The following is a 23993-nucleotide window of genomic DNA, read 5'->3' as shown; positions in this document are numbered from 1 at the left end:
TTCCCTGGTCCTTTTGGCTATTACTACCCAGTCCTCACTCTTTTGTATTGGCCTTCCACACCCTGTCCCAAGTTGATGCCCATCTGATGTCTGGATTCAAAGCTATTTCTTTCAAGGAGCTGAATATCTTCTCTTGGGTACTGACTGTTGGCTGTTACCAGTGAAGCAGGATATGGCTGTCACTGCCATTTCACTGGGACAGGCACCACTTCTTTTTGAAAGTTTGTTCAGTGCATGGTGGATATTCCTTTTGTTTCCAAATAAGTAGTGCTTCTACCTATAAGATTGAGACTAAAATGAAAACACTCGGAGCTCACTATGAGAGTATAAATGTAGCAAGATAATCTGGTGAGCTGGCTTCCACTCCTTCTTTGTTAGAGGCACCTACACTTTTCCAGAGAGTGACTTAAATTCACCTGTAGAGCTCTTGCTGATACTTGGCTGAAAGTCACAGTAGGGTCTGGGGCATAGTTTCATAACTCAGTTAATTGATGGTGTTTAAAAGAGAGCAGTACTTGTATAAAGACAACGTTCTTTAGAAGAGGAAAGATGACAATGCTCTCTGAATTTCTGGAGTTTCCTTACATGGTAAAGATAGCTGTATGTCAACATTCAGAATAGTTATTTATTCTAACTTGACATTTTGTTCCTAAGTTTGTTGAAGAGAAAGGTGGAAGAGAAATTCTTCAGCTGTGAAACTCAATGGAAGCCTTCAAGAGCTTTGAGAGTATAAATACCACCAGAGTTGCTTTGAAATCTTCAGGAGCTTGTGATCCCAGAATCTTTACAGAAGAACTTCGAAGGATTAGTACAATCTGATCTATATTGAGAGCTTCTGCCACATCGTCAATAATTTTAAAACATGGTTAGAAGTGCAGCACCGACCATTGCCTCCAAAACTCACATCTACATCACCTGCAATACTACAGCGTTCAAACTGTTTTTAAATCAGTTCAGTGAAAAAGGTTTTAAATGACTTAGCACGTTGAGAATGTTTCTCAGCCTTAGCTCCTGTGCTAGGGACAGAGAGGCAATGACTGAAGCTCTGCACCCTGGGGGAGAACAAGAAGATGTCCTGAGTCTCTGCAGTTGCAGAAAAGCATCTTCTACACAAGAGGTGGGAAGTATTAGCAAGATGACCAAGGCAGAAGTTTGCTGCAACCAGCATGAGCTTAGAGACCTTGATTTTACCTTGATCTGTGATAATGGACATGAAAATCTGTATTTATTTTTTCTCTCATCTCAAGAGCAATTAGCCCAACATATACTGGAAAAAACTATCCAAGAGCTGGACTTTAAAAAGAATTAAGCATTACTTGAGAGGAAAGAGCTGTGCACTGGGGAGAAAGGGGAAAAAAGTCCTCTAAATGTAAAGAGTTATGCTAACTGATAGAAGGTTTAATGAGAAAATTGCATATACACACACAGAGGCGTAATTAGTAAACAAGGAGCAGTAGGATAAAGGGCAGATTTATAAACTGTATATTTGCTCCTGACAAAGAGACCATCCCTCTGGGGTTAAAATAGCCTCAGACAACGTTTAGTTTTCTTAGACCACAAACTCTCTAGTACCTTGACAGAAGATGAACAGACCTGTAGAAACTGATGTTCTGAGCCCCTTGGGCACATGATCTGATTATATGTAAGCTCAAAGACCTGCCTGAAGCCCCCAGAGCACTGCCAGCCTGCATAACTTTGAATGTCAGAAGAGAGCACCTTTCCCAAAACATGCTGCTTCTTTACTTCTACCTATTTATTCTGCACTAGAAGCCTGGAGAAATGAAATCACCCCTCAGCCCCCTCTCCAAGTCAGACTCCAAAGCTGCTTTGACCTTTATGACCTATTTTTAGTACATCTGAATAATAATATATATGTATTCACTGAAGGTCAGACACTCCATATACACAATATTGGGCTCACACTATGCTGTAGCTATTGTGACTATATTACATCTGTCTTAGCTTTTATTGGGTTTTAATTTAATGAAATTAAATGAGCATATATTTAGTTGAGATAGTATAAACTGACATTCATGCAGATATACCAGGCTGGCTGTAAGATATGATCTTAATGGAGCAGAGACTTTGCAAACTATTAAACTCTCCCATATAATGAGGGATCTATTTAAATACACTTTTCTTTGAAAAAACAACTCTGGCTCACTATGGTGTAGCACTGGAGAGCTCAATTAGCACCTTGCAGAATGGATCAGAGACTGCCCAACCCATTGTATCACTCACACAGGGTGACTGCAGTCAGGTAAGTGGGACTCAGGAACTTTGAAGTGCAGACCCTATTTTATATCAACTACAAACACAAGAAAAAGCCACAAGAGCAAGCAGGGCTTGAACCTCTGGCCCATGAAAAGTGATAAATTTCTTGATCCCTACTTATGCCAAAAGTGGAGAAGAGCCTTGGTAAATCTTGGCATTGCAATACCAGATCCCTGAAAATAAAACTTTACTCATATTTGGAAGTCTCTGGCATCGAACTGTGGAAGCCTCCCTCACTACATTAAAAAGCTAATCAATTTCTTCTGTGAGTCTGTGTGCTGCTCATTGATTTCTAAAAGGTTCCCTTGACACCTCCCTTGGTAATTACTGTGTCTTCAACAAGCAGCCAGCTCTAGAGTTTGTATCCCAGGTGAAATGTTCAATTGAGATGTTGCTGAACAGAGAATAGGAAGCAAAACTTGGATGCAGTGGCAGGGTTTACCAGTTTGTTTTTAAACTTTCTATTTGGCTAAACTTGTGAAGCAGCTGGTAGAGAGGCAGCCAAGTACCTGTGAAAAGGAGGCTGAAGAATGTACAGCAAGTGCATTAGAAGCTCCTTGCTGCTCATTTATGGTGATTTCTGATGCTGATTTAGTTAGCTATGAAGTGAAACACATCCATGTGCACTTTCCTATTGCTGCTTCCTAAAGCTTCTCAGAATAATTAACAAGTGTGATATTTTCTTTCAGCACAAACAGATCAAGATTAAACCATGTTGTGGGAGAGATAAGCTAAAGGTCAGTGGGAAATTTCATAAGCTATAAATGCATTAGTATAATTAGCACTCACTGGTACATCAAGGTGGGATCGGGAGTGTCAGGCTGGGTTCTATTTTTGATGAGAGTGATGTCTCATTACCCACTCCCCCAGGTACAAGCCTACTTCTTATCATCCAAGCATCGTCAGATTTATGCAGAGGGCTCCTGCTATGAAGAAATGTGTCAAGATGTTCACCTTGCTAGGAGGAAGATGGTGTTGACCTGGCAGCATAACTCATAACAAAAGGCTATCACGTGCCCAGAGATACACTGTGGCCAGGCAGGGCAGTCTGTCTCTTATTTAAATGTGACACCTTCCTTTCCGGACCAAAGTTGTCACAGCTCCTGTACCCTTTTGGAATTTGTGTAGAGTACTGTGAGCTTTTTGCCGGAGTCAAAAGCTGCTGTGTATTGCTACTGTGCATTGTTAAACAGCCACTGAAATTCACTCTGGAGAGCTGCACTTCATCAGTGAATAAAGCAGTTTTATTTTCTTTAATTCTCTAATGGGCCTTACAGTCCTGGGAGACCAAACAGCACAGCAGACAAACAAGAGTTCCCTGCTAAAACGAGTGCATTCTTAGCCACACACAGGAACTAACCATCTGTATTTCAAAAGTATTTGGCTTATCAATCAAAAATCAAAATGAAAAGGTATATTTCAAAAGTGTGTCCACCTTCCTTTGAAATCTGCAGAACTTTTGCTTGTTGGATTTTTCTTTGTTCTCGGGGTGTCACATAGGATGATAAGTATCTCAACAAAAATCGGAGAATTATCTTGCTTAATCTATGTAAGGAGTAAAACAGTACATGAACCACTGGTTGTAAAATCTCAACCAATATCTTATTGTCCTGATTTGCAGCTGTGCTCCTATTAAAAATATCTGAGACTTGTTGAGTTGGTAGTGAAATGTCTGAGCCTAGCAAGGATTTGGGGCAATGTCAAGACCAGTCTACTGAAGAAGGAATCCAGGTGATGTTCCAAAAGGTATGTCCATTCTAATGTCTCCATTAACAAGACATGATATCCTACTAGAGAGGATCAGCTCCAAAAACCTGTTTTTATCTTGTAAAAGAAACCAGCTCAAATCAAACTGACATTTAGGTTTGGAGTTGTATTTCAGGGGAAAAAACATAATAGCAGGATGTAAAGAGAAAAGGGAGTAAGAGTGAGGAGGTAGGGAAGGCTTACTTGCATTGCTACCTTACCCGAGCGGAGCTGCTTGATTCGCCCATTGCTGGTTGCAGTGTCAACAGGAAGGAAGTCCTTGAACCAGGAGATTTCAGGATCAGGGTTACCACTGGCAGCACAGAGCATTGTGGCTGTGCGGGCCTTTTCTACCACCTTCAGCTGTGGGCCCATGTCAATGGTGGGGAAGCCAGCTGGGAGGTGGTCTTCTGCAAGAGATAAAACCACACAAGGTTAAAGAGGGGTGTTCAGGCGTCGCGATGGGATATGGTTGTAGTGACAGCAGTGCAGCATCTGTGCCTCTGCTGGAAAACAGCAGTCTGACTTCCCCACTGAGAAGGTTTTCAAGCCCTCAAAGCACATTAGGCTCTATAATGAGCATTCATTACACCAATAGAAGCTTCCACTAAATTTAACTACGTTTAAATCAATTGCCTTGGGAAACGTCCATAATTTTCATTGATACGTAAGCTCCATCTATTGTTGTTAATAATTCAGTAAAAGCAGGTATTTGCCTTTTTGTAGGAGGACTGAGTTGAAGATAACAGACAAACACAGAGCCAAATAGTTTGAGGCATCTTGAAAAACAACAGCTAAACAATAAAATCCCTTAGAATGGTCCAGAGAGGCCCATTTTCTCTTTTTCTGGCGGGGAACATTCTGTCACACGGGTAGGATGGACTGTAAATCTCTTCCTTGTGCCCCCAAATCTGATTCAGAAAGCTTTTAGAAACTAATGAATGTAAAGCTAATGAGCCACACTCTGCTCGTAAGCTGCATTGCAAGACTGCTGTGACAAGCTCCTGGTGCATTTTCTGGGCTGCAGAGAGCAACAGAGGTGTGCGAGAAATGGCCAGTGCACGCTCTGGCATGTCTTACTGAAATGCTATGAAATGAAGCTCCCACATAACTTCTGAAACCATTTATACAGCAGGTACAAAAATAGTTAATTGTGTTTGCTGCTGCAGAGCACGCTCAGGTAGGCTGGGTGAAATACATTAGGCAGCCTTCACTGATAAGCCAAGGCATGCTCCAACATCGTCATTCAATAGCAGCTGCAGAACAGAGCTCATTTACTCATTCTGTGGCAAGATGTACTGTACTCTGCTAAGCCTGAACTGCAATCAAAAGGACATACTTCCACGGAAAAAAAGAACTTGAAGAACCTTAAGAAGCTTTTAAAGCACCAGAAACTCAATTATTTTCAGAATGTTTCTTTTTCTCCCTGTTTTAAAGGAACTTAAGCAAACCTTTGGCAAATCCAATCCTGCAAGGCTCCTAACTCCCAGCAGTCTTTAAACAAACAAGACCTCAGCATCTTCCCAACTCCCAGAGGAGTCTGAACTTGCTGCAATCTGATTTTTCCTGCTATCATCACACATCTGTAACCATATCCCTCACTCCTGACAGGAAGATACTAGCAATAGGCCACCTCAGGTGCTTTCTTCTACTTGTATTGCCACACCTGCAGCACAAACACAGCCTGTGGTGGCTACTCTTACATATTTCTCCCTAAGATCTCAGGGGAATTTCCAAGACCCTTGATTTGTTTGCAAATCAAAACTCTGCAGCACAAGGCAACATCTGCTGCAAACAAAATAATGTCCTGGAATATTGTTCTTTTTTTTTTTTTTTTAGAGGAGAGTGACAGAAGCATGCAAGGATTTGTAAAGGAAAAAATGGTTCCTGATGCTTATTAAAAGCACAAAGCATATGTTGTCTCCCAGACAAGCATCCCTAGAAACCTCTCACATCATGAGGAAACATAAATGGAATTACTTTTTTAAATGAAAGGTACCAAAAAACAGGGTTTTTTTTTAATATGCTCTCCATCGATTTTCAAAGACAAAGGTACATAGAGCTTAACCAGAATGACACCAGAGCTAGCATTCAATAACAAGAACAGAAGCACTCAATACTGAGTAACCACGGTGCATATTCCTACAGAGCTGGAAAGAAATAAAAGAATGGTGCACACAGAACTAAGGCACGGTATAGATGGAAAAGCAATGGAAGATACATATGAAAAGCTGTAACCACTGACATTCCCTTGGATTGAGGCCAAATTTGCCTAAAGTGCAGGACCTTGCTATTTATGGTATTGAAAGCTCATGCTTACTCTGGGGAGGCTGAATCCCAGAATCTAATCTAATCACCATAATTACCATTGACAATCTTTTCTGTTTTGTCCAAGATTTTATGAAGAAAGCACTAAGGATCACACAGTTAACTTCATCTAAAGTCTGTGTGGAGGCTTAGTACTTAGCTATAAAGAAATCTGGAAGTACCATTTGTGCAAGAAATCTCTTCCCATATGCAATGATCCTCTGCCCATAGAAATGAGAGAGATCAGAAAATCCTTCACAGTGTCTGATCCATTGGGTACACAATCATCCTGCTGCACAGAAAGCAACTGTTCAATCAAAACCAGCAGTTTGTGATGAGCCACAGACCAGCAGAAATTATATGATCTAACCTTGACTTCACTGGATACAACACAGATGCTAATTAGAAAGACCTGGCAGCAAAGCTACTTCTGCCAAAATAGAAATATTAGGTAAAGCCTTTTCTTGGACGCTAAAAAGACATACAGCACTTCTCCCATACTATGCCCTTCTGCAAGCTCAAGCCATTACAGAGCCCAGATGAGAATGCTGGGCACTCAACACCTGGTGACCACGATGTGATGACCCTCAGACCTCTTGTTGAGCTGGACACAGGCAGGCATGCAAGGCTTGTGTCATGTGCAGTCATTTCCCTCTTAACTGTGCAGAAGCCCAGATACTATAGTGCCAAAAAAAAAAAAAAAAAAGAAAAGAAAAAAAAGAAAAATAGCAGAGAAGTGCTATGGTCAGAGCCAAAGCAGGTTCCCTGGGCTAACACTGGTATAGCTACAGCCCAGTTCCCTCTGCATGCCTGGAGGCTGAAAAATGCCTGTCTGCTAAGGCAACACCACCACCAAAACTCAAGCAAGCAGTGCTGCCATGCCTGCATCTACAAAAATGCACAGGGAACAAGGACTTGTTTCTCCCTTTATCAAAGGTAGAGGCAACCACTGGTGTTTAAGAGCCACAGTGTGCTCCCAGGAGGCTGCAGTCCCAGGTTTCATCACAACATGACAAGACACCAAGGGAAATCTGACAGCTGGTTTCTGAAGGCACTTCAGACACTCAGAGACTGGGGTTCACCTGTTATTAGTTCTGGGGTAGCTCCTGGGGAACTGCACTGGGCCAAAGTCACAGTGTCCAGGGCACAAGCTCAAGGGGAGGAGAAACACCTTCCCTGGAGGTGATCCGAGGGCCTCAGATAACTGTATCATGAAATGGGGGACCTCAACTATTTCAGGTCTCCCACATATTGTGTGACTCTGGCAGCCCACCAAACCCTCCTGGAGAAGAGAGGCTATGGAGAAAACCTGAGGTGGTCACACCACAGAGCACAGCCTGGCACAAGCCCATGCCTGCCCTGTCAGCAATGATCCTGGAGAGATAATGGGGCTTCGTTCCAGCCTGGTTTGGCATTGCTGAATTCACTGCGATGGTGAAGGTGCCTTCTGTGTTCAAACACTACAGGTGACAATAGGAGTTCAGAGCTGTTCTTGCCTTGCCTTCCCCTCCGGCACATGTCTAATCGAGGCCTCATTATGAGGCTCAGTCATGCCTCGGCTCCTTTCAGCTCTTGCTAGCTGTATGAACTTGTCTGCACATGGAGCTTGTCAGTAATAGCTATCCTCCTATTCTTGCCAATACGTGGATACCCTTATTCCAGAAAATGAGTTTGTCAGCACTTGGTTTTATTCAAGGATACACAGTGTGCTTTTAATGCACATTAAAACAAGCTATGAATCTGCTTTCAAGTGCAGACTATCTAAACCAGTTTTTCCTTCTGGGTTTCAGATGCATTTAGAAGGGGTGTACTTAAGGTAGGCTTTAGGTTACAGCAAGCGAAATCTAGGCACAAGAAAGATTTTTTTGGGCACTGCAAACTCTAATTCCCTCCATGGACTGCAGCAGCAGAAGTGGGAAGGACAGAAGAAAACAGGGAGAAGCATGAGGAAAGGAGAGGGAAACAGCAAGAGAGAGAAAACAAACCAAACCAAACAAATGGGTTTTGCAGTTAGAAACTGAAATTTGAAAAATCCATAACCAGGCTGAGGTCTTGCAAGCCGTCACCAAGGAGCCAGGAATGTCCCTCTGGCATCTAGCTTGACAGCATGTGCAGAGGATATCTCGTACTCACTTGACAGCTCCCCTTGCTAATCTCCTTCTTGAGGTGACAGAAATCTAAACTTCTCCCCCCCATCTCCTAAAGTTCCTTTGTGCTGCATATTTTCCATCTTTAAGGGAAAATCTAAGTAAGAAACCTTTCCCACAGCCCCAAACTTGATCTAAAAATCTCCTTTAGAGCAACTGCAATTACATGGCTCATCCACCAGCTCTCTGGAAAACTACCTTTCTTGAGGATGCTGCGTGAGACACACACCCCTTGGGGCGTCCTTATTTTCTGCATCACTCCAACTACCAAGTGATGATAAGAGACACACAGGCAATTGCAATTTATGTCTTATGCGAGGCAAGGAATGGTATGTGCATAACAGCTGCTTACAGAAAAGGTCTGCAGAGGAGTCTGTGGTGAACACAGACAGCTGTTGATGGCTGAATCCTGCAGGATTAACCCCAGGATTTTGCTCAAAACTTGTAGTCTCTCACAGAACAGAAAAGTTGGAGCGGGTGGATAACAGTTTCCTACCAACGCAAGCTCTGCACAGAACTCACTGGTCTTGCAGCAATGCAAGTATCTCTCGGGGATCATATAATGACTTGGCACCTGTAAAATCTTCCCCCTACCATTGTGAATTTCCTCTTTGTCAGTGTAGGAAACAGTATTTTAGAAATGAGTGTAAACTGTAAACACATTTATGGAAGTTATTTGTCATATTCATCTTCCTATGAAACCCAGGCCTGCTTAGTATCATGAGTCCAATTGTTCGGACTGCTGAGGGAGAGAAAAAATAAAGATACCAAATATAATTTGGAAATAGTAGAAAGTACATTTTGTATACATTACAGCTGTAGCAGTGAGGCTAAATCTCTCTTAACCTACCAAAACCACTGTCCTGCTGGAAGGGGTGTTCTTAATTAATTTCAAGGGAGACATTGAGCCTCATCCTCACACAGGCCTGAAAACAGTTTATCTGGGCCATTGGCTCCTGCCAGTCCACATCAGCTGAGGAACTTCCAACCCAACATCAATTTTAGGGACTATCTGAAGCCACTCAGGAGCATGCAGTGCTAGGGACAAGCCAGGAAATAGATTAAGGACAGAGATCTCCCTGATAAATGCGTTTGACTGTGGTCAGCATTACACAGAAGCAGGATGTACACGTATCAAAAGCTATTTCACATGTTCCCTATCCATTTGGTGAGGCAGGCTGGGACCTCACCCAGTTCAAGTCACCAGGGCTGAACCGATTCTGGCAAGAGGTGGCAGTTTGACACAGTAAAACATTGGATGGTGCAGGGGTAACCCTTGCCTCCTGACAGGCTTATATTTGATGGATCAACAGAATTACTTTACAAATCTTACAGTCTTCCAAATCCCCCTTTGAGATACTGAAACACATTAGCAAATGCAAAATTATCAGTAAAAGGACAATAGCCTGGGTAGTTGGCAATATTAACTAATGAACGACGTAAGCCAGTAAGATCGTGAGCACAATACAGGACATCTGTTTGCTGAATAAACAGCCCTAATTCCTTCAGCACAGGTTACACAGTGCAGCTATTCAATTACTGCAAAACAATCAAAAGCAGTCGAGCAATCCAGCAGCCCAGAAGAACAGCATCATTTTACATGGTAAGAAAAACCCTGACAGTGCTTTGTTCAGGTTCAACTGAAGCTGCACAAAGAGCATTTTATCAGCCATTTTGAGTGACAGTCTCTTCCTGCATCCTTCTTAAAAAAGCCCCCTAAGAGATGCCTCAAAAATATTATCCAAATTAGTGGTCTCCGAAAGCTGCCTGGTGTTGGCCTGCCACCCATGCAGGCAGCAGCAGGAGAAGGAGTGCATTTGTGCACGCTTGCTGCCAGAGCCAAGTCTCATGGCAGGCTAATGAATGCCCCATGAACACTGGCACCACCTTGTAATTGCCTAAGGAAAAGGTGGGGCAGTGAAACCAACCTGTTTCAAAGGCAGCAAAGTCTTAATTACTGGTTAGTAAGAATAAAACAGTTTCAGGCAGGCAGAAAATACAAACAGTCATCTGTTGATGACAAGGCTTTTAATGACAAATCTGCCAGTTTTGTATGACATCACACCAACGTGACATGCTGAAGCTGCCTGTTGAAAATGGGGAGAAGGGCACAGATGAATGGGTGGGTGTGGAAACAAGCTCCATAAGGACTTCTCTGTGTCACGGTGTAACCACATGAATTACTGCTCAAGAGCTTACAATAAACAAAGTATTTGCTATCTCTTAGAAAGATCAGGGTAGCAGCAGCAGCAGAGCAGTTCACAGAAGAAAGAATCTGAGTCAGTTCAAAACAAAGAAGGTACTGTAAGGAAAATTCAAGAAAATACGAGACTAGACATGGCAGAAGAGGATAAACTGTCAGGCAGATTCCCACCCTGGGGGCTCACAGCATGGGAGCTCATGGGATCTGCTCATTCTATGTTATGAATCTGTAAACACCTGATGGAAACAGTGCTATGCTTCGAGAGCCAGAAAGGCACTGCTAACATTGTCCTTTCCTGGCTGGACAGCAATTATCTATTTACAAACTTCCAATACCTTCTTGGTAACCCTGCTGGCCATTCCCATGCATCTGTTTATCTCGGAGGGGAGCAGGACAGCTTTGGCAGCAAGGCAGGTGCTCCCAAGAGCACAACACGGCAGTGCCTTCCAATTGGATTCAGACTGTGCTACTGCCAAGTCCCAGCACTGCTTCTTGTTGTGCTCCCACACGTACCTGTACAGCAGGTAATGCATGGTCACTGCAGCAACATGTCACCTACACAGGGCTGAACACTCTGCATTTACCATTCACTGACACCCAGTGCTCCCTTGTACCTAGGGCACAACCTTGGCTCACCAGGACTGAGGAGGTATTCATTTAAATTTAAAAAAAATGTTTCTCCCTGCCCTTAGAGATGCTGTTATCATCCAAACAGTCCTCATCAGGCCTCATGATGCTTCTCAATTTGAACTAAAGAACTGGCCAAGACAAAAAGTGGTGCCACAGATACAGGGCCAGTCCTCCGTTAGGAAACTGGTCCTCCTTCCCTTTAGGAAGCACTGCAGTGTGCCACTACTAAAGCCTTCCAGGCTACACAAGACAAACACACAAATCAGCCACAGCTACCTACGAGCTTCTCAGGGGTAGCTAATCCAGTCTAGATGCAGGCTGGGATACAGAAAAGAGCCACAGTTCTAGAGGCACTGATGGATCTAACAGTTGTCACCCTCCAGTACGGCTGTTCCCTAAGCACAGACCAAGGGAAGGTATGAGAGAGGATCCTGCTCTGAGAAAGGGCACTTCTGCTACTATGGCCTTGTGCTCCTCTGATCCAAGGCCTTCATAAACACTGCAAGATCTGCTGAGATGACCAAGTCTAGCCACAGCTTCAGTGTTGAAAAAGAAATTCCTCTCCCTCCTTCACAGGTAACAGCTTGTGACCTGTGTTTGACAGAGGGCAACACAAAGATTTTTAACAGCTGCTAAAGGTGACCCAGAGCAGACCAGGAGTAAGTATTCAGTCACTAACTTGAGCAAATTAAAGGTTTGCACCTATCTCAGTTCTCAGTTTAGAGATCTTCCTAAATAATAAAAACTTCTGCTCAGTGTGTGTGAGCTGTGGACTCTGCTGTCAGCTAGGAGACCTAAACTGAACCTGGAAGAAAACAATTATTTACACCTTTATCAGATTAGATTGAAACAGTCTGAGATGGCATTTATTAAATCCCTACTGCTACATCATCCTTCAGTCACCTCTTCTTGCTTTCCATTCTGGACTCCTCACAGTGACAGTCACATTTGCAGTCATGGTCCTAAACTCAAGTGTTTTTTCAAGATTGAAGCTCAAAGTGCCTAAAAGAGCTAAAAAAAATGAGAAAGAAGATTATAGTAGAAACTTGTCTGCTCAGGGTAAACAAGTTCTATGCCATAGGAAAGAGCCTCTTCAAGCTGATGAAACTCAAATGAGGTGAGAATCACCCTAGACTCTAAATCTAAGCCCACTCTTGTAACACAAATGTAGAAAAAAATCCACAGACAAATCAAAGCCAAAGACTTTTTCCTGAGAGACCAGAGAAACTAGTCACTCATATTAATGAAGTACTAAAAAGCGCTTAAATTTTATGGCAATGAAAGTAATTTCAGGGTTCAGTGTATAGCACAGCAGAAACTACAGCAAGAAATGTAAAGAATGTGGGTGAGGAAGAGCTTACACACAAGTAAAATTGATCACATCTAGAAGATTCCTTGCCTGAGCAAGTGTCCGTTTTTTAATCCTGGTTTCGAGAAAAGAAAAATAAAGGATATTTTTATTTCCTCCCTCAAAATTACAGCATCATTTCAAGTAGGTAAAAATAGAGTTTTCTGGGTCATATCCAACAGCTGATAAATAAGCCTTGACTCTTTCAACAACTGTTACAAAAAACCTCATCAGCTGGAAGTATGCATTGAAAAAACTCACAGAAGTTCCTTATACACAATGAATTCAGAAAGGTTTTGCAGTCAGCTATAAAGACTCCATAGTAAAAGGAACAGTAAAAGACGACCATGCTGTGTCAGGCAGAATGGTGCCATTTGTTGGTACCAACTGTTGACTATAACTGCCTGTAGAACTGTTTTTAAGTCATCCTTTCTTCTTAATATTTTATACTAAGAAATACAACATAACTATTGCTACTGCACATTTCCTTGTGACAGAATATATACACACACTGCCACTAAAATATACCCAAAACTTTAATCTTTTCAGAGAAAAATATAGAAATAGCTCTTATTTATATTCTAAGTCATTTATTAATCCTTTCATTTTCCATACTACTTCACCTGCACTGATGTGATATGCTATTAGCATAGAGGTTTTTCATTTTTTAGATGTGCAATCAATAATGCATTTCCAAATTCCATTAAATACAGTGTGGTTAAATTAATGGAGCATTTGACTTTTGATCCATGTATGTTTGGTTGCTATTCAGTGCAGGAAAAAATGCACAAGAACTGAGTTAATCTGACAGCAGAGCTCTCCCACGCTTTCTAACATTGAGTTTCAGATTAAAGTGAAGCATTCCTGCTGCCACTCAGCTGGAATACTAAATCTGTTCATTTCCACTTCACAGGCCAGAATGCAAGATTTTCGGTCACTTAAACTCCTACTGAAAGGTCTGGATTGTGCTAAAATCTGATTTCAATTTAGCTCCTGCAGCCTGTCTGCATCACTGCCAATCCAGTGGCTTCTCTGGTGGGAGAACATCACAGCCTGTCAAAGCAACAGTGGCCAGCAACTGTCAAGTGAAAAGTTTAAGATCAGGGATGGAAGATGTTGTATGTTTTGACAAAATACCATGCTGAAGTCTTCTTTCCTAGAAATTGTTCCAACATGGGGAAGAAAAAGCACAGCCCTTCCTTCTGCCTAAGCTGCGGAAAAAGCTATTCAGCAAACATGGAAGAACAATGACCATTGCCTTTTTCAGTATAATCACTGTGATATTACTTGAGAGAGAAAAAGAATTCTCCCTTATCTGTCTTTAACCCTCTCCCAGATACCCAAAAAAACCCTCTTGAGAAAATTCTAAATATTCTGGAAATATTAGCTTGGAAATCAAATTTATGATTGCACTGGGGATGAGCTAGAGAGTCATTAAAAAGTACAGACAAGCTCCAGTTCTGGTGTTCACAAACTGCCAATGCTTCAAAAGAAAAACAAAGAATCCCTCCTGGAAGAACACCCTCCCAAAACACCTCTTTCCTCTCTGATCTCAAAGACTTAACTAAAACTTGAAGGCAACCTCTGAAATCACAAGGCTATGCTATAGAGTGACTCTGTGATGCTGTGAGAGTCTGAATCCCCAAGCCAGCAATCAAGCAAACACAATTCTTACAAAAACAAGGCTCCTCTGCAGCAAACAATCTGGAAATCACAACCCCTGGTGCTCAACAGCTTACTCTGCTCTCCATCTCTGCATAGTGCCTCTTACCTGCCCATATGCTTTTACTCCAGCATCAGCCTTTCCTACCACTTTCAAAATACTCTCGTGCATGGTGCTTCATCTTCCATTTCCTTAATTGTAGCAATCTATGTTTTGAGCAAATGCTCAGAAATGATATAAAAATATTTTTAAGAAGTTAGCAAAACTAGTTTACAAAACTAGCTCCAGTCAAGGTCAATACAGTCAAAACACATTTTTCTAGTTCAGGGCATTATTTATCTATGGTATTAAAAAAGAAAATAATCTGTAAGAAAATATTTGTGTATTGACATCAGGTACATCTGTGACTCTATGAAAATTTTGGACATACCTTTTCTCAGAGAAATTTTATCCTCAATAAATGTGACATTTCAGTGCACTCATTTTATTGCAGCCATCTCAGGAACAGAGGGTCTGCATGCATGGAAATCATGTGTAAATTAAAGTCATGTGAAGACTTTAATCTGCACTCCAGACAGATCAGTGATATGGCAAATCACTGCTTTCCATTCAGAAGTTTTAAAATACTCTATCACAGAAAAGATCTTGAGATAGCGGGTAACTAACTTTATTTACTTCATGGGGAAGTGACTTTTTCTAGAGGGAAAAAGCACAGCTTGACTTGACCAGATTCAAGAACAGAAATATTTGCTTATTATGAGTTTTATGTCTTATGTTAAGCCATCACATTCTAGAAGATCCATTAATCGTGCTGGCTCCAGTATCACTTTAGATGGAGCCTCTGTTTACCTTAACAGTCTTTTACAGACGATATGCAGTAGAAAGGCCCCCAGCAAAAGACCCATAGCAAGCCAGTGGTAATATGCAAACATAAATAAGACATTATTGCCAGACAAGTTTTGTTTTTTTAATGCTGGGATGATGTAATTGATCAGAGTTTAAGAGAGGACGTAATCTTCTTTTTACAGATAGCAAGTGTTGCAGAGGCTCAATATCGTATTTACTGCTTTGCCACAACACCCATCTTTCAGAAAGATGTGCAATAAAAGGAGTGGTTGACAATTTCATCGAAGGCTTTAAACAAATCCCCAGTGCAGGCCCTCATGAATTAAAGACCACACAACAGATAAGTGGAAAGCTGGCAGTGAAACCACATCAAGGCCAAGTGGATTAAAAAAAAAAAAATGGCACCACTTGGCTCCTGTGGTAGTCAGTAGAAACCAAATGCAAGAGATCTGCTAAAGTTCCTTTGCTGTTCAAGGAAAATTCATTCCCTGATGTTAGATGTATTTGCTATTAGTCAAAGGTTCATCTTGTCAAATGCTCACTGAAGAAATTGTGGGTTCCCCCCTTTCCTCCCTGGTACGCAAGGAGCGTCACAGACCTCAGTGGCATGGCATTCCTTCTTTCCAGCCAGAAGGCAGTGCTTTCTTTAAATATGGTCTCTATCCCAGAACATAACGTTTACCAGATCTAGGCCAAGAAAGTTAAGCAGACATACTGGCAAGCTTCAGCTTCACTATGCTGGAAAATTAACTTTAGGAAAGCTTTGGAAGGATTTTTCCCCCTCTTGAAAATGGTGACTAGTTGGCCTTGAGGTTTTAAAGACAATCTATTTTTCCACTGCAGTGCAATTCCAGGTTTCTTTCGGAACCCTGCACTAGCTAGTGCACACAGAAGTGGTTGGGAAGAGAACTCACAGCACCTCTTTAGGTTTCCTGATTTCTTTTTCAAATGGGAAACCACAGGAAAGGGGACTTCACTGGATTTTCTCATGCAATAAAGTCAAGGTTCTGGATACATAGAATTGAGAGCAACTATGAAAGGATGTCATGCTCTTGCTTGGTGAAAATTTTGCTTCATTCCCAGATGACTGCAGGCAGCACTCAACAGACAGGGTCTAAAACACCAAGAGTTTGCAAGTTTCAGAAAATTATTACAGGGGAATTGTGTTCACAAATCAGTTTGTGTTCCTTGCTCTGAACCACCATTCCTTCTGCCCCTTACAAATGCACATGGCTGCAAGTGTTCCTGCAGCCCTGTTTTGGTGTTTCAATGCAATTTACATGCAGCCTGGCTTGCAAGAGGAGGTTTCTCTTACATGGACTCTCAAGGCCCACCTTTCCCTAAAACAATCTGATATTTTCACCCAGAGCCTTATAAACAAGGCTGATATTACTCTGTTTTCCATTTCCTGGTGTGCATTAACAGTCACCCCTGTCACAGGATGTGGCACCTCCACCCTGCACTGCTCTGTAGGTACGAGCAGGGACAGCTGGCTGGCCATGGCCAAGCAGTCCCACACAATTTCCCAGTCTGTCAGCACAGAGGTGTTGCATTTTGAGCCACGTGGTCACAGTATGTGCTTTTGCTGCTGCTGCCAATTCAGGAAACCTCTGCTGCCGCCTCCTTTGTTAACCCAGCTCAGGTTGGACCAGATTTTCCAGTACAGATAACAATTGTGCTGTTTACATTTCATCCACCTTAAAGGAAGGCACCCTGGCCTTACTGGAGCAGATGTCTCAGAAGGAAGCTCACTGGTTAAAAAGCACGAAAAAGCCACATCAGCCTCTCTGACCTGCTGCAGCATGGCCCAGGTGATTTTGTTTGCATAGACTGTCCAAGCAGTTGACATGCACTGAGCTGCTCACTGCAAGGTGTCAGAAATGATAAAGCAACACAATGGTTTGATTTACTGCTAGGCAAACACTGGCTGGCAGTGACCAAGCATTGAGAGGTCAGGCAGTGCTGTCCTGCATTAGCGCGTCAACAACTGCTGTGCTAAGGCACTCTTGGATTAGACTCCCAAAGTTGGAAACTCAGGCATCCTTGGGTATAAATAATTGGCAACTAGGCCCCAAATTCCTAATAACCAGAGTTATGGTCCCTGGGATTTATGCCAAATTAAAGACAATCAATTCTTCCTATTGATTATTGCACACCTTAATAGCTCTGTCCTTGAGTCAGTTCTATCCTTGATATTCACAGCCTTTTAGCTCAGTCTCTAAAATTTGATGTGCAGTTAATAAGAAAGTTCTGAATCAAATCTGAGTTATGGTATCAAAATCTCTCGTGTTTTACAACAGTGAAAAAAACAATTGCTTTCAAAGTCTACTTCAGATCCTAGATTATAAAGGCATTTGCTGCACTGCCTCTACACTCTAGTCTTCAGAGGCCTTCAAAAATTCTGTGTTTCCCTTTAAGGTGTTCTTTTAAAGTATCACATGGCAGCATATACAGATAATCAGGATTGTTTTCATTAAATTATTTCAGTGAAGTTCACTGGCTTTATTTGATATACAAAAGACTATTTAACCTTCTCCCAAGACACTCTACTGATGTAATTACAAGCAAGAGATGAGGCATGGCTCTCTGAGCTGCAACCACTAACAGGAAAGAAACTTTCTGCTAAGCAAAGGCCCCTGTAAGTCTTTCTTAGAGGATGCAGGAGGCAGGTAGCTCCTTGCAGGTAAGAATACTGTGTGTCTTTGTTTCCCCAGCTCATTATACAGTGCACAGACTCCTGAAGCTGGGACTCAGCTAGAGTTTCCTGGAGTTTCTTCAGCTAGAGGAGAAGTTAAAAGTGTGTGTTTAAGGTGAAGTAACTGCTGGCACCTCATTCTTAGGCATCCCTCACATGCAAAGTACACAAGACCACATGTCCCTTTCCAGAGCTTTGACAGCAAACCCTGCAGCAGGCCATACTCTACTGAGGCCCTGCAGATGTAGCTGTGGTTTTCAGAGCTGATGGCAGGTCCAACTGCAAACTTGCTTAGGATGGAAGAGGACACGCTTGCCAAGTAGAGAAGCAAAACTGGTTGAATCTCAGCTGCATACTTTACTGAGCTGATGCTGAACACAAAATTTCAGGAGGCAACACCCTGCACAATGACTCTGATATTGGAGATGATCACGGGGGCCTCAGCTTCCCTGGGAAAATATCATCTTTCTTTCCAGACAAGGGTTTTTAGACCCATGACTTGCCTGAGGGAAGACCAAGTGGGTCCCCATACTATCTGTGAAAACCAACATAGTTCCAGTCTTTTCAACATAGCATTCAGTCTCTTTGTGACCACTCCTGTGTCTCAGCAGCTGGAGGAAAATCTCAGGCATTTCTCTAGGAGACAGAACTAGCAGGGCAACCATAGACTCATTCATTGTGAATTGCCTGCCCCCAAGGCTTGCACATCACAGACAAAATGCTCTGGTAGACAATCAGCTGTTGCAATTTTCACGACATCTTTCCCACAGTAGACCTGAGGTACATTTCTCCAAAGCCCATACCAAGGAAATCATTCCCTGTGACAAAGTAGGAGGTGAATGTCCCAAACAAAGCCATGAATTGCCATGTGAGATCTGAAAATCTGAGATTCATACTTCCTGTTGAGACCTTGATCAAGGCCAATATGACTCTTCAAAGCATTTCACTCACTAGGTTTCTTCTTCTCTTTCTGCACAAGTCTGCTCAGTGACACACCTGATCCCGTGCCTTGATAGAGAAAGGTGCATTCTAAAAGAATGGAATGAGTTAAGGAAAGGAAATCTCTAAAGTAATGGGAGACAAGGAGAGCAAGAAAACCCCCTCTCAACTTGTGGCTCATGAACCCTGGTCTGCTCCATAGCAACACGCAAACTTTAGTTTGTGTTTCCACATATTCAAGCAGCAAGCAAACCAACACAATTAATGAAATAAGTAAAACTACAATTTTTATTTGGTACCCTGAAAAAGATTACACTGGACAGCCTATATACTCTTCCAAAGAAATCAGAGAGCCTTAGGATTAAAACACCTGAGAAACCCTAGTCTGGGAAATAGGGTCCTATCAGTCTGTGAAACTGGGCTGCCACATGCACAAGCTTTGGGCCCAGACTTCAACACACAGAATAGAGGCAAAAGGTTTATTCTCCCCAGAAAGCCACTTGCAAAAAGAATAACAGCATTATCTTATATTTATACTGAGAATAGAAATTAAATGAGCAAGTAGATTTTGATCATGAAGTGATTAGCCATCACCATTATTTGCGCTGATACAGATCCCTTCTGAAGGCAACTTTGAAAAATATTATTGCTAATTTTATTTCACATTTTCAAACTGCTTTTAAGAACTTTATATAACTTTTATTTTCTCTTTTTTTTTTTTTTTTTTTTTTTTCCACAGACAAGCCTTGCTGTCTCTTTTTTCATATAATCACAAGCTGGGAAAAGTACTGTAGCTGAACTTAAAAAGAACTGGAAAATTCCATGAAGTTTAATAACATCTGTAGCTATAAAGGCTAAAAACAGTGCAAGTAGTGAAATCTCATGCTTTGGCACTTAAAGTATTCTCTTGCTCTTGTCCCACATGCTGAACCATGAAAATAATTCATGTCTGTATGAGAAGGAGAAAACATTCTCCTTGGAGATAGTCACAGGGCCTAGTTATGACTGGGGGGCAGAATCATAGCCAGACACTCATGGCAAACTGCTACGCCCTGCAATCTCTTCTCACTTAACTGTATTTATGACCACTGTCAACATACCAACAATTACAGCATTTGTTGCACAAATCTTTATGAGCTTCCCCAGTGAAAGTAGGCTTTTCTATCTTCCTGGCTTAAGCAGGGTTACGGAAAGACTGCCAAAAATTACACCTGGTTTATGGCTTCAACAACCACATTTTCTTTCAGTGCTCTCATCATACCTTGCTGCCTCCTCACAGAGAGATTCTGCAGACACTATGCAGAATTAATGTCTGCCTTGTGACAAGCCCTTTCAAAAGTCAATACCATTTAGAATCTGCTTTGACCTTGCATTTAGACAGACTTAATACTATGTACAACTCCATCCTGGACACAAACTCCCTAATATATGCATCAAGAAAGATAAGGATTTTGACTGCTGATGCCTTCTCATGGTATACAAGGCCAGATTTGCATAAAGCGTAAATTAGGGCAGGTGTGCACTGTCAAAATTTGGTAACCTCTTGAGGTAGCCACCTATTTTTTTTTTAAAAAAAAAACCAACAAAACTAAACATTGACAGTGTAATCATAGAGCTGTAGACCATGAAACATTTGTTAGTATCATCTCTAAGCCATTTCATCCTTGGGAAGGTTTGATATCTTAGGTAGTTAAGCCTGGACTATCTGCCATGTTATTAAGGGGTGCCACAGAGAGCAAGCTGGCAGTTGGGTTGCACCATATGATCCAGTGGTCCATTATGAAGCTCAGAACATTACAAAACAGAAGATCTGCAGTTGCAGCAGTATTTTCTCTTCCTATATATCCAGTTTCAATTCTCTGTTGGCTGTACTTTTATTCCACTGCATAAATGCATCTATCCCAAATCTCTGCACTCCACTGGCCCTATGTCTCTTTTCACAATCCAGTTTTGATGGGAATAATGGTGCAGTCCATCTATCCAAGCATGTCTCTCTGGAAAACACTCTAGTCCTTCTGAAACAAACCTGCTCTGAAGGACATATTTCAGCCTATCTTTCCAGCTATTTATCTACTTACATAACACCATCTACAGTGAATACCTGAAGCAAGGAATGGAAAAAAGCATAAATAATATTGTCCATTCCCAAACATCTGCCTGTAAATCTCAGTATTCCTACACTTGCAATATTCTTCCAACTGGCTGCCTAATCACCGTCTGTATTTTAGTCAAGAAAACAAAAGACTAAAATGTCATATATTATCATTATCTCAACTAGGAGGAATCACAAAGTTTCCACAGATGTGCAAGCAGCCCACAGGGATTTGGAGTCTCTTCCCTTGTGCTATTCAACAGGCCCCATGGCCATAGGGATAGAGAGATCTAATATCCCAGTTGAGAGGGGAAGGGAGGCTGGAGCTCTTTGGTAGACAGCAGGAGAGCACCATTTTTTCCAGAGCACCTGGAATTAAGCAGCAGTTTGAAAAAAAGTGCAAGCAGGCAGGGTGAAATTAATCACGTTTGAGGACATCCTGGGAGCAGAGAGTTGTGCTCCACAGTCCCCACATCAGCCATGACCACGTGCATCTCCCACCTGTGGTGAAAAAATTTGCTGTTCCCAGTGAGGGGCTGAGAGATAGGAAACTGTACTTCAGTGATTTCAGCAGGCTGTGGCTCTGGTGGGACAGGTTTGTCAGCACTGTCTGACCTGCCTTTGCTGACAAGTACCTGCAGGCTGATCTCCTGAGCAAGAGAAGGTGTGGAGGTCTGGGCGAGGGAGCTGGTCCCTTTCGTTCCCTGGGGCTGAGAGATTCAGCAAAGCCAGCCAGCTTCAGCATGCCACAACCAGGAGGCTGCAGGCACTTTGTCTTGCCTGGGTTTGTATTAGTATTGAGCTAAGTGAGCTGATAAGTTGAATGATGAGCACAATTTGTCAACCTGGCCTGCAAAGTGTGCCCTGTCCTCCCTTGCCATGGTATAGAGGTGCTGGAGCTTCTTTTTGGAAGGAGCATGCTACAGTCCCACCTGCTGCTGCTTTGGGAAGAGCTTCTCATAATCCTGCCCATTTGCAAGCCACATGCAGCACAAGACATCACTGCAAACTCGTAATTAAATTCATTACTCCATACAATTTTAAGCCATTCTTCAAATAATTACAGTAATTTGATAAGCAGAAATCACATAAACCTGCTGCAGTTTTATCTCTCTCATTTTCTGTCTGAAGGAAAATGTGTGAGTAATTAGTCGGATGATAACAGTCCGGGTTATACAAGCAAAACAAAATTAATATGATCTTTACTCAAAAAAACCTAAAATAAAATGAAACCAATGACACCTTATGCAGCATGGGGTGGAAGTGAAGGGAATGGCAGTAGCCAAAGGCAGTACAAAGAAGGTGATGCTGGACTGGCCACGCTCCCTGTGCCCGCTGTGGAAGCAGGATGCTCCTGGGAGCAGCAGACCTGCAGTTATTGCTTCTCTCTCCCGGGAAAGTCACATCAGGTAACCTTGGTAACTCCGAGGGCCGGCAAAGGCAGGGGAGGCGGGAGGCAAAAGCTTCCTGCAATATTCACGGGACCATGACAGAACATTCATTAGTGCTCTAATGTCAGGAGGAATCAGCAGCCCGGGCGGCCACACCGTCCCACTCAGCTTCTCACTTTGTTTATGAGGTTCCTGACCTTTCCTGCTACGAAGCGGGCAAGTTGGAAAACTACAGCTCATGGTATACTGAAGTATGGGGAGAAAATAGCAATGAAAATTTTACACCTGCTGGCTTCTCTGGTGAGCTCCAACCAGAGAATGAACAATTTGCACTGTCTCTCATGGTCCCAGATGTCCTTTGGGTTCACCTGCCTCTGAGGCTGCTGAGGTGCTGGCAAGCAAATGCAAATCCACTGGTGACACGAACACTGCAAATGCCAGGGGACCCACCATGACGCCCAAGGACTCTGTCAGCACCCTCCTTTGCAGCAGGGACCAATGGAAATAATTAAGAACTGGAAGAGGAGGCTATAAATATGTTCTGATTATCACAGACCCCAAGTCTCTGAGCACCTTGTTTTCTGGCTCTGTCCACATAACCACAAATTCAAAGCCAGGGATGGTAGAAGTCCTCTCTGCACAGACAGAGAATCTCTGAACCTTACAGAAATACATTAGGTAACTAAAGAGTTAATAAATCCAAGAGGGCCAGGGATGAGCTTTGCTAGGGAATGAAACATGGAGTATACTAGGCTGAAATAGAAATGTGGCCTGGCCACAAAATCAATAAAGAGGGGAAGGCCAGAGCTGTGGTTACTCTGGTGCTTGGATTAAGACCTTCATCAGGTTTCTGCAATCAGATCAGATGATCCCACCACCAAAGGAACAGGCTCCAGGCTTTATTTCACAGAGAAGCATACGAAGTCATCAATTTTCTGAAAGTGACTTTATGCCTCGTTAAGACCCATCTAAATCATATACAAGATGACTTCCAAGTAATGGAAAAATGAATCTGCAGACAGTCCTCTGTTTTTTGTTTTTTTTTTTCCTCTCCCTTAAGGAGGTGTCTGCAACCAGCCTGAAACCAAACACTCGTTTTGGAGAGAAAAATTCCCATTGTTACAGGGAGATACTTCAAAATCAGCCCTTCAGTTTTAAATGCAGCTGCACCTTTCTAGAGCTTGGACTACCCTGACCAAAAAAAGCGATTCAAGTCCTAAGCACCACACATAATAAACAATTTATGAAATCAAGCAATATTAGCTTTAAATAACCCACTTTCCAGAGGAATCAATGTGGCAGCTCCACAGATATTTGGTTGGGGTTTTTTATTTATTTTAATTTTTACATTTTTTAAAAAAGATCTTTAAATGAAATAATTTTAACATTCTTAATTCTGAAAAAGAAAAAAAGTTTTCTGAGTAAGCAAGTTCAATGCAACATCAAAAGGAAAGAACAATATACTGGGACAAAACCCCACACATTCTTTTACTTCTTATTTTATCAGCTGCTAAAATCAGACTCAGCTATAGAGTGCATGAAAGAAAAACAGATTAGTGAGGCTGCACCTCCTTCCACCACATGACCAGAAACTCCTGAGGCCAATTGCCTGTCCAGGAGCTGGCATGGATCTGCTGCTGCCCTCCATCCCTGGGGCCATGTGCAGCACTGAGGACAGGTGTCATCTCTTCACTGCAAAGCTGATTGAAAAC

The 23993-nt window shown here is 42.3% G+C and overlaps 1 protein-coding gene across 5 annotated transcripts in view; it reads right to left on the bottom strand.

Annotated features, from left to right (window-relative positions):
* Positions 1 to 23993, bottom strand: part of PTPRF (protein tyrosine phosphatase receptor type F) — a 381207-nt gene that overhangs the window by 103977 nt on the left and 253237 nt on the right. For all 5 annotated transcript variants that reach the window (XM_030454976.1, XM_030454978.1, XM_030454981.1 and 2 more), the window contains one exon: positions 4242 to 4430. In XM_030454976.1, the coding sequence (XP_030310836.1) occupies positions 4242 to 4430 (189 nt within the window). The remainder of the gene's footprint in view (positions 1 to 4241; positions 4431 to 23993) is intronic.

Source organism: Calypte anna, chromosome 8, assembly GCF_003957555.1.
Source record: "Calypte anna isolate BGI_N300 chromosome 8, bCalAnn1_v1.p, whole genome shotgun sequence".
Taxonomy (NCBI): Eukaryota; Metazoa; Chordata; class Aves; order Apodiformes; family Trochilidae; genus Calypte; species Calypte anna.
This window is presented reverse-complemented; position numbering and strand designations above follow the sequence as displayed.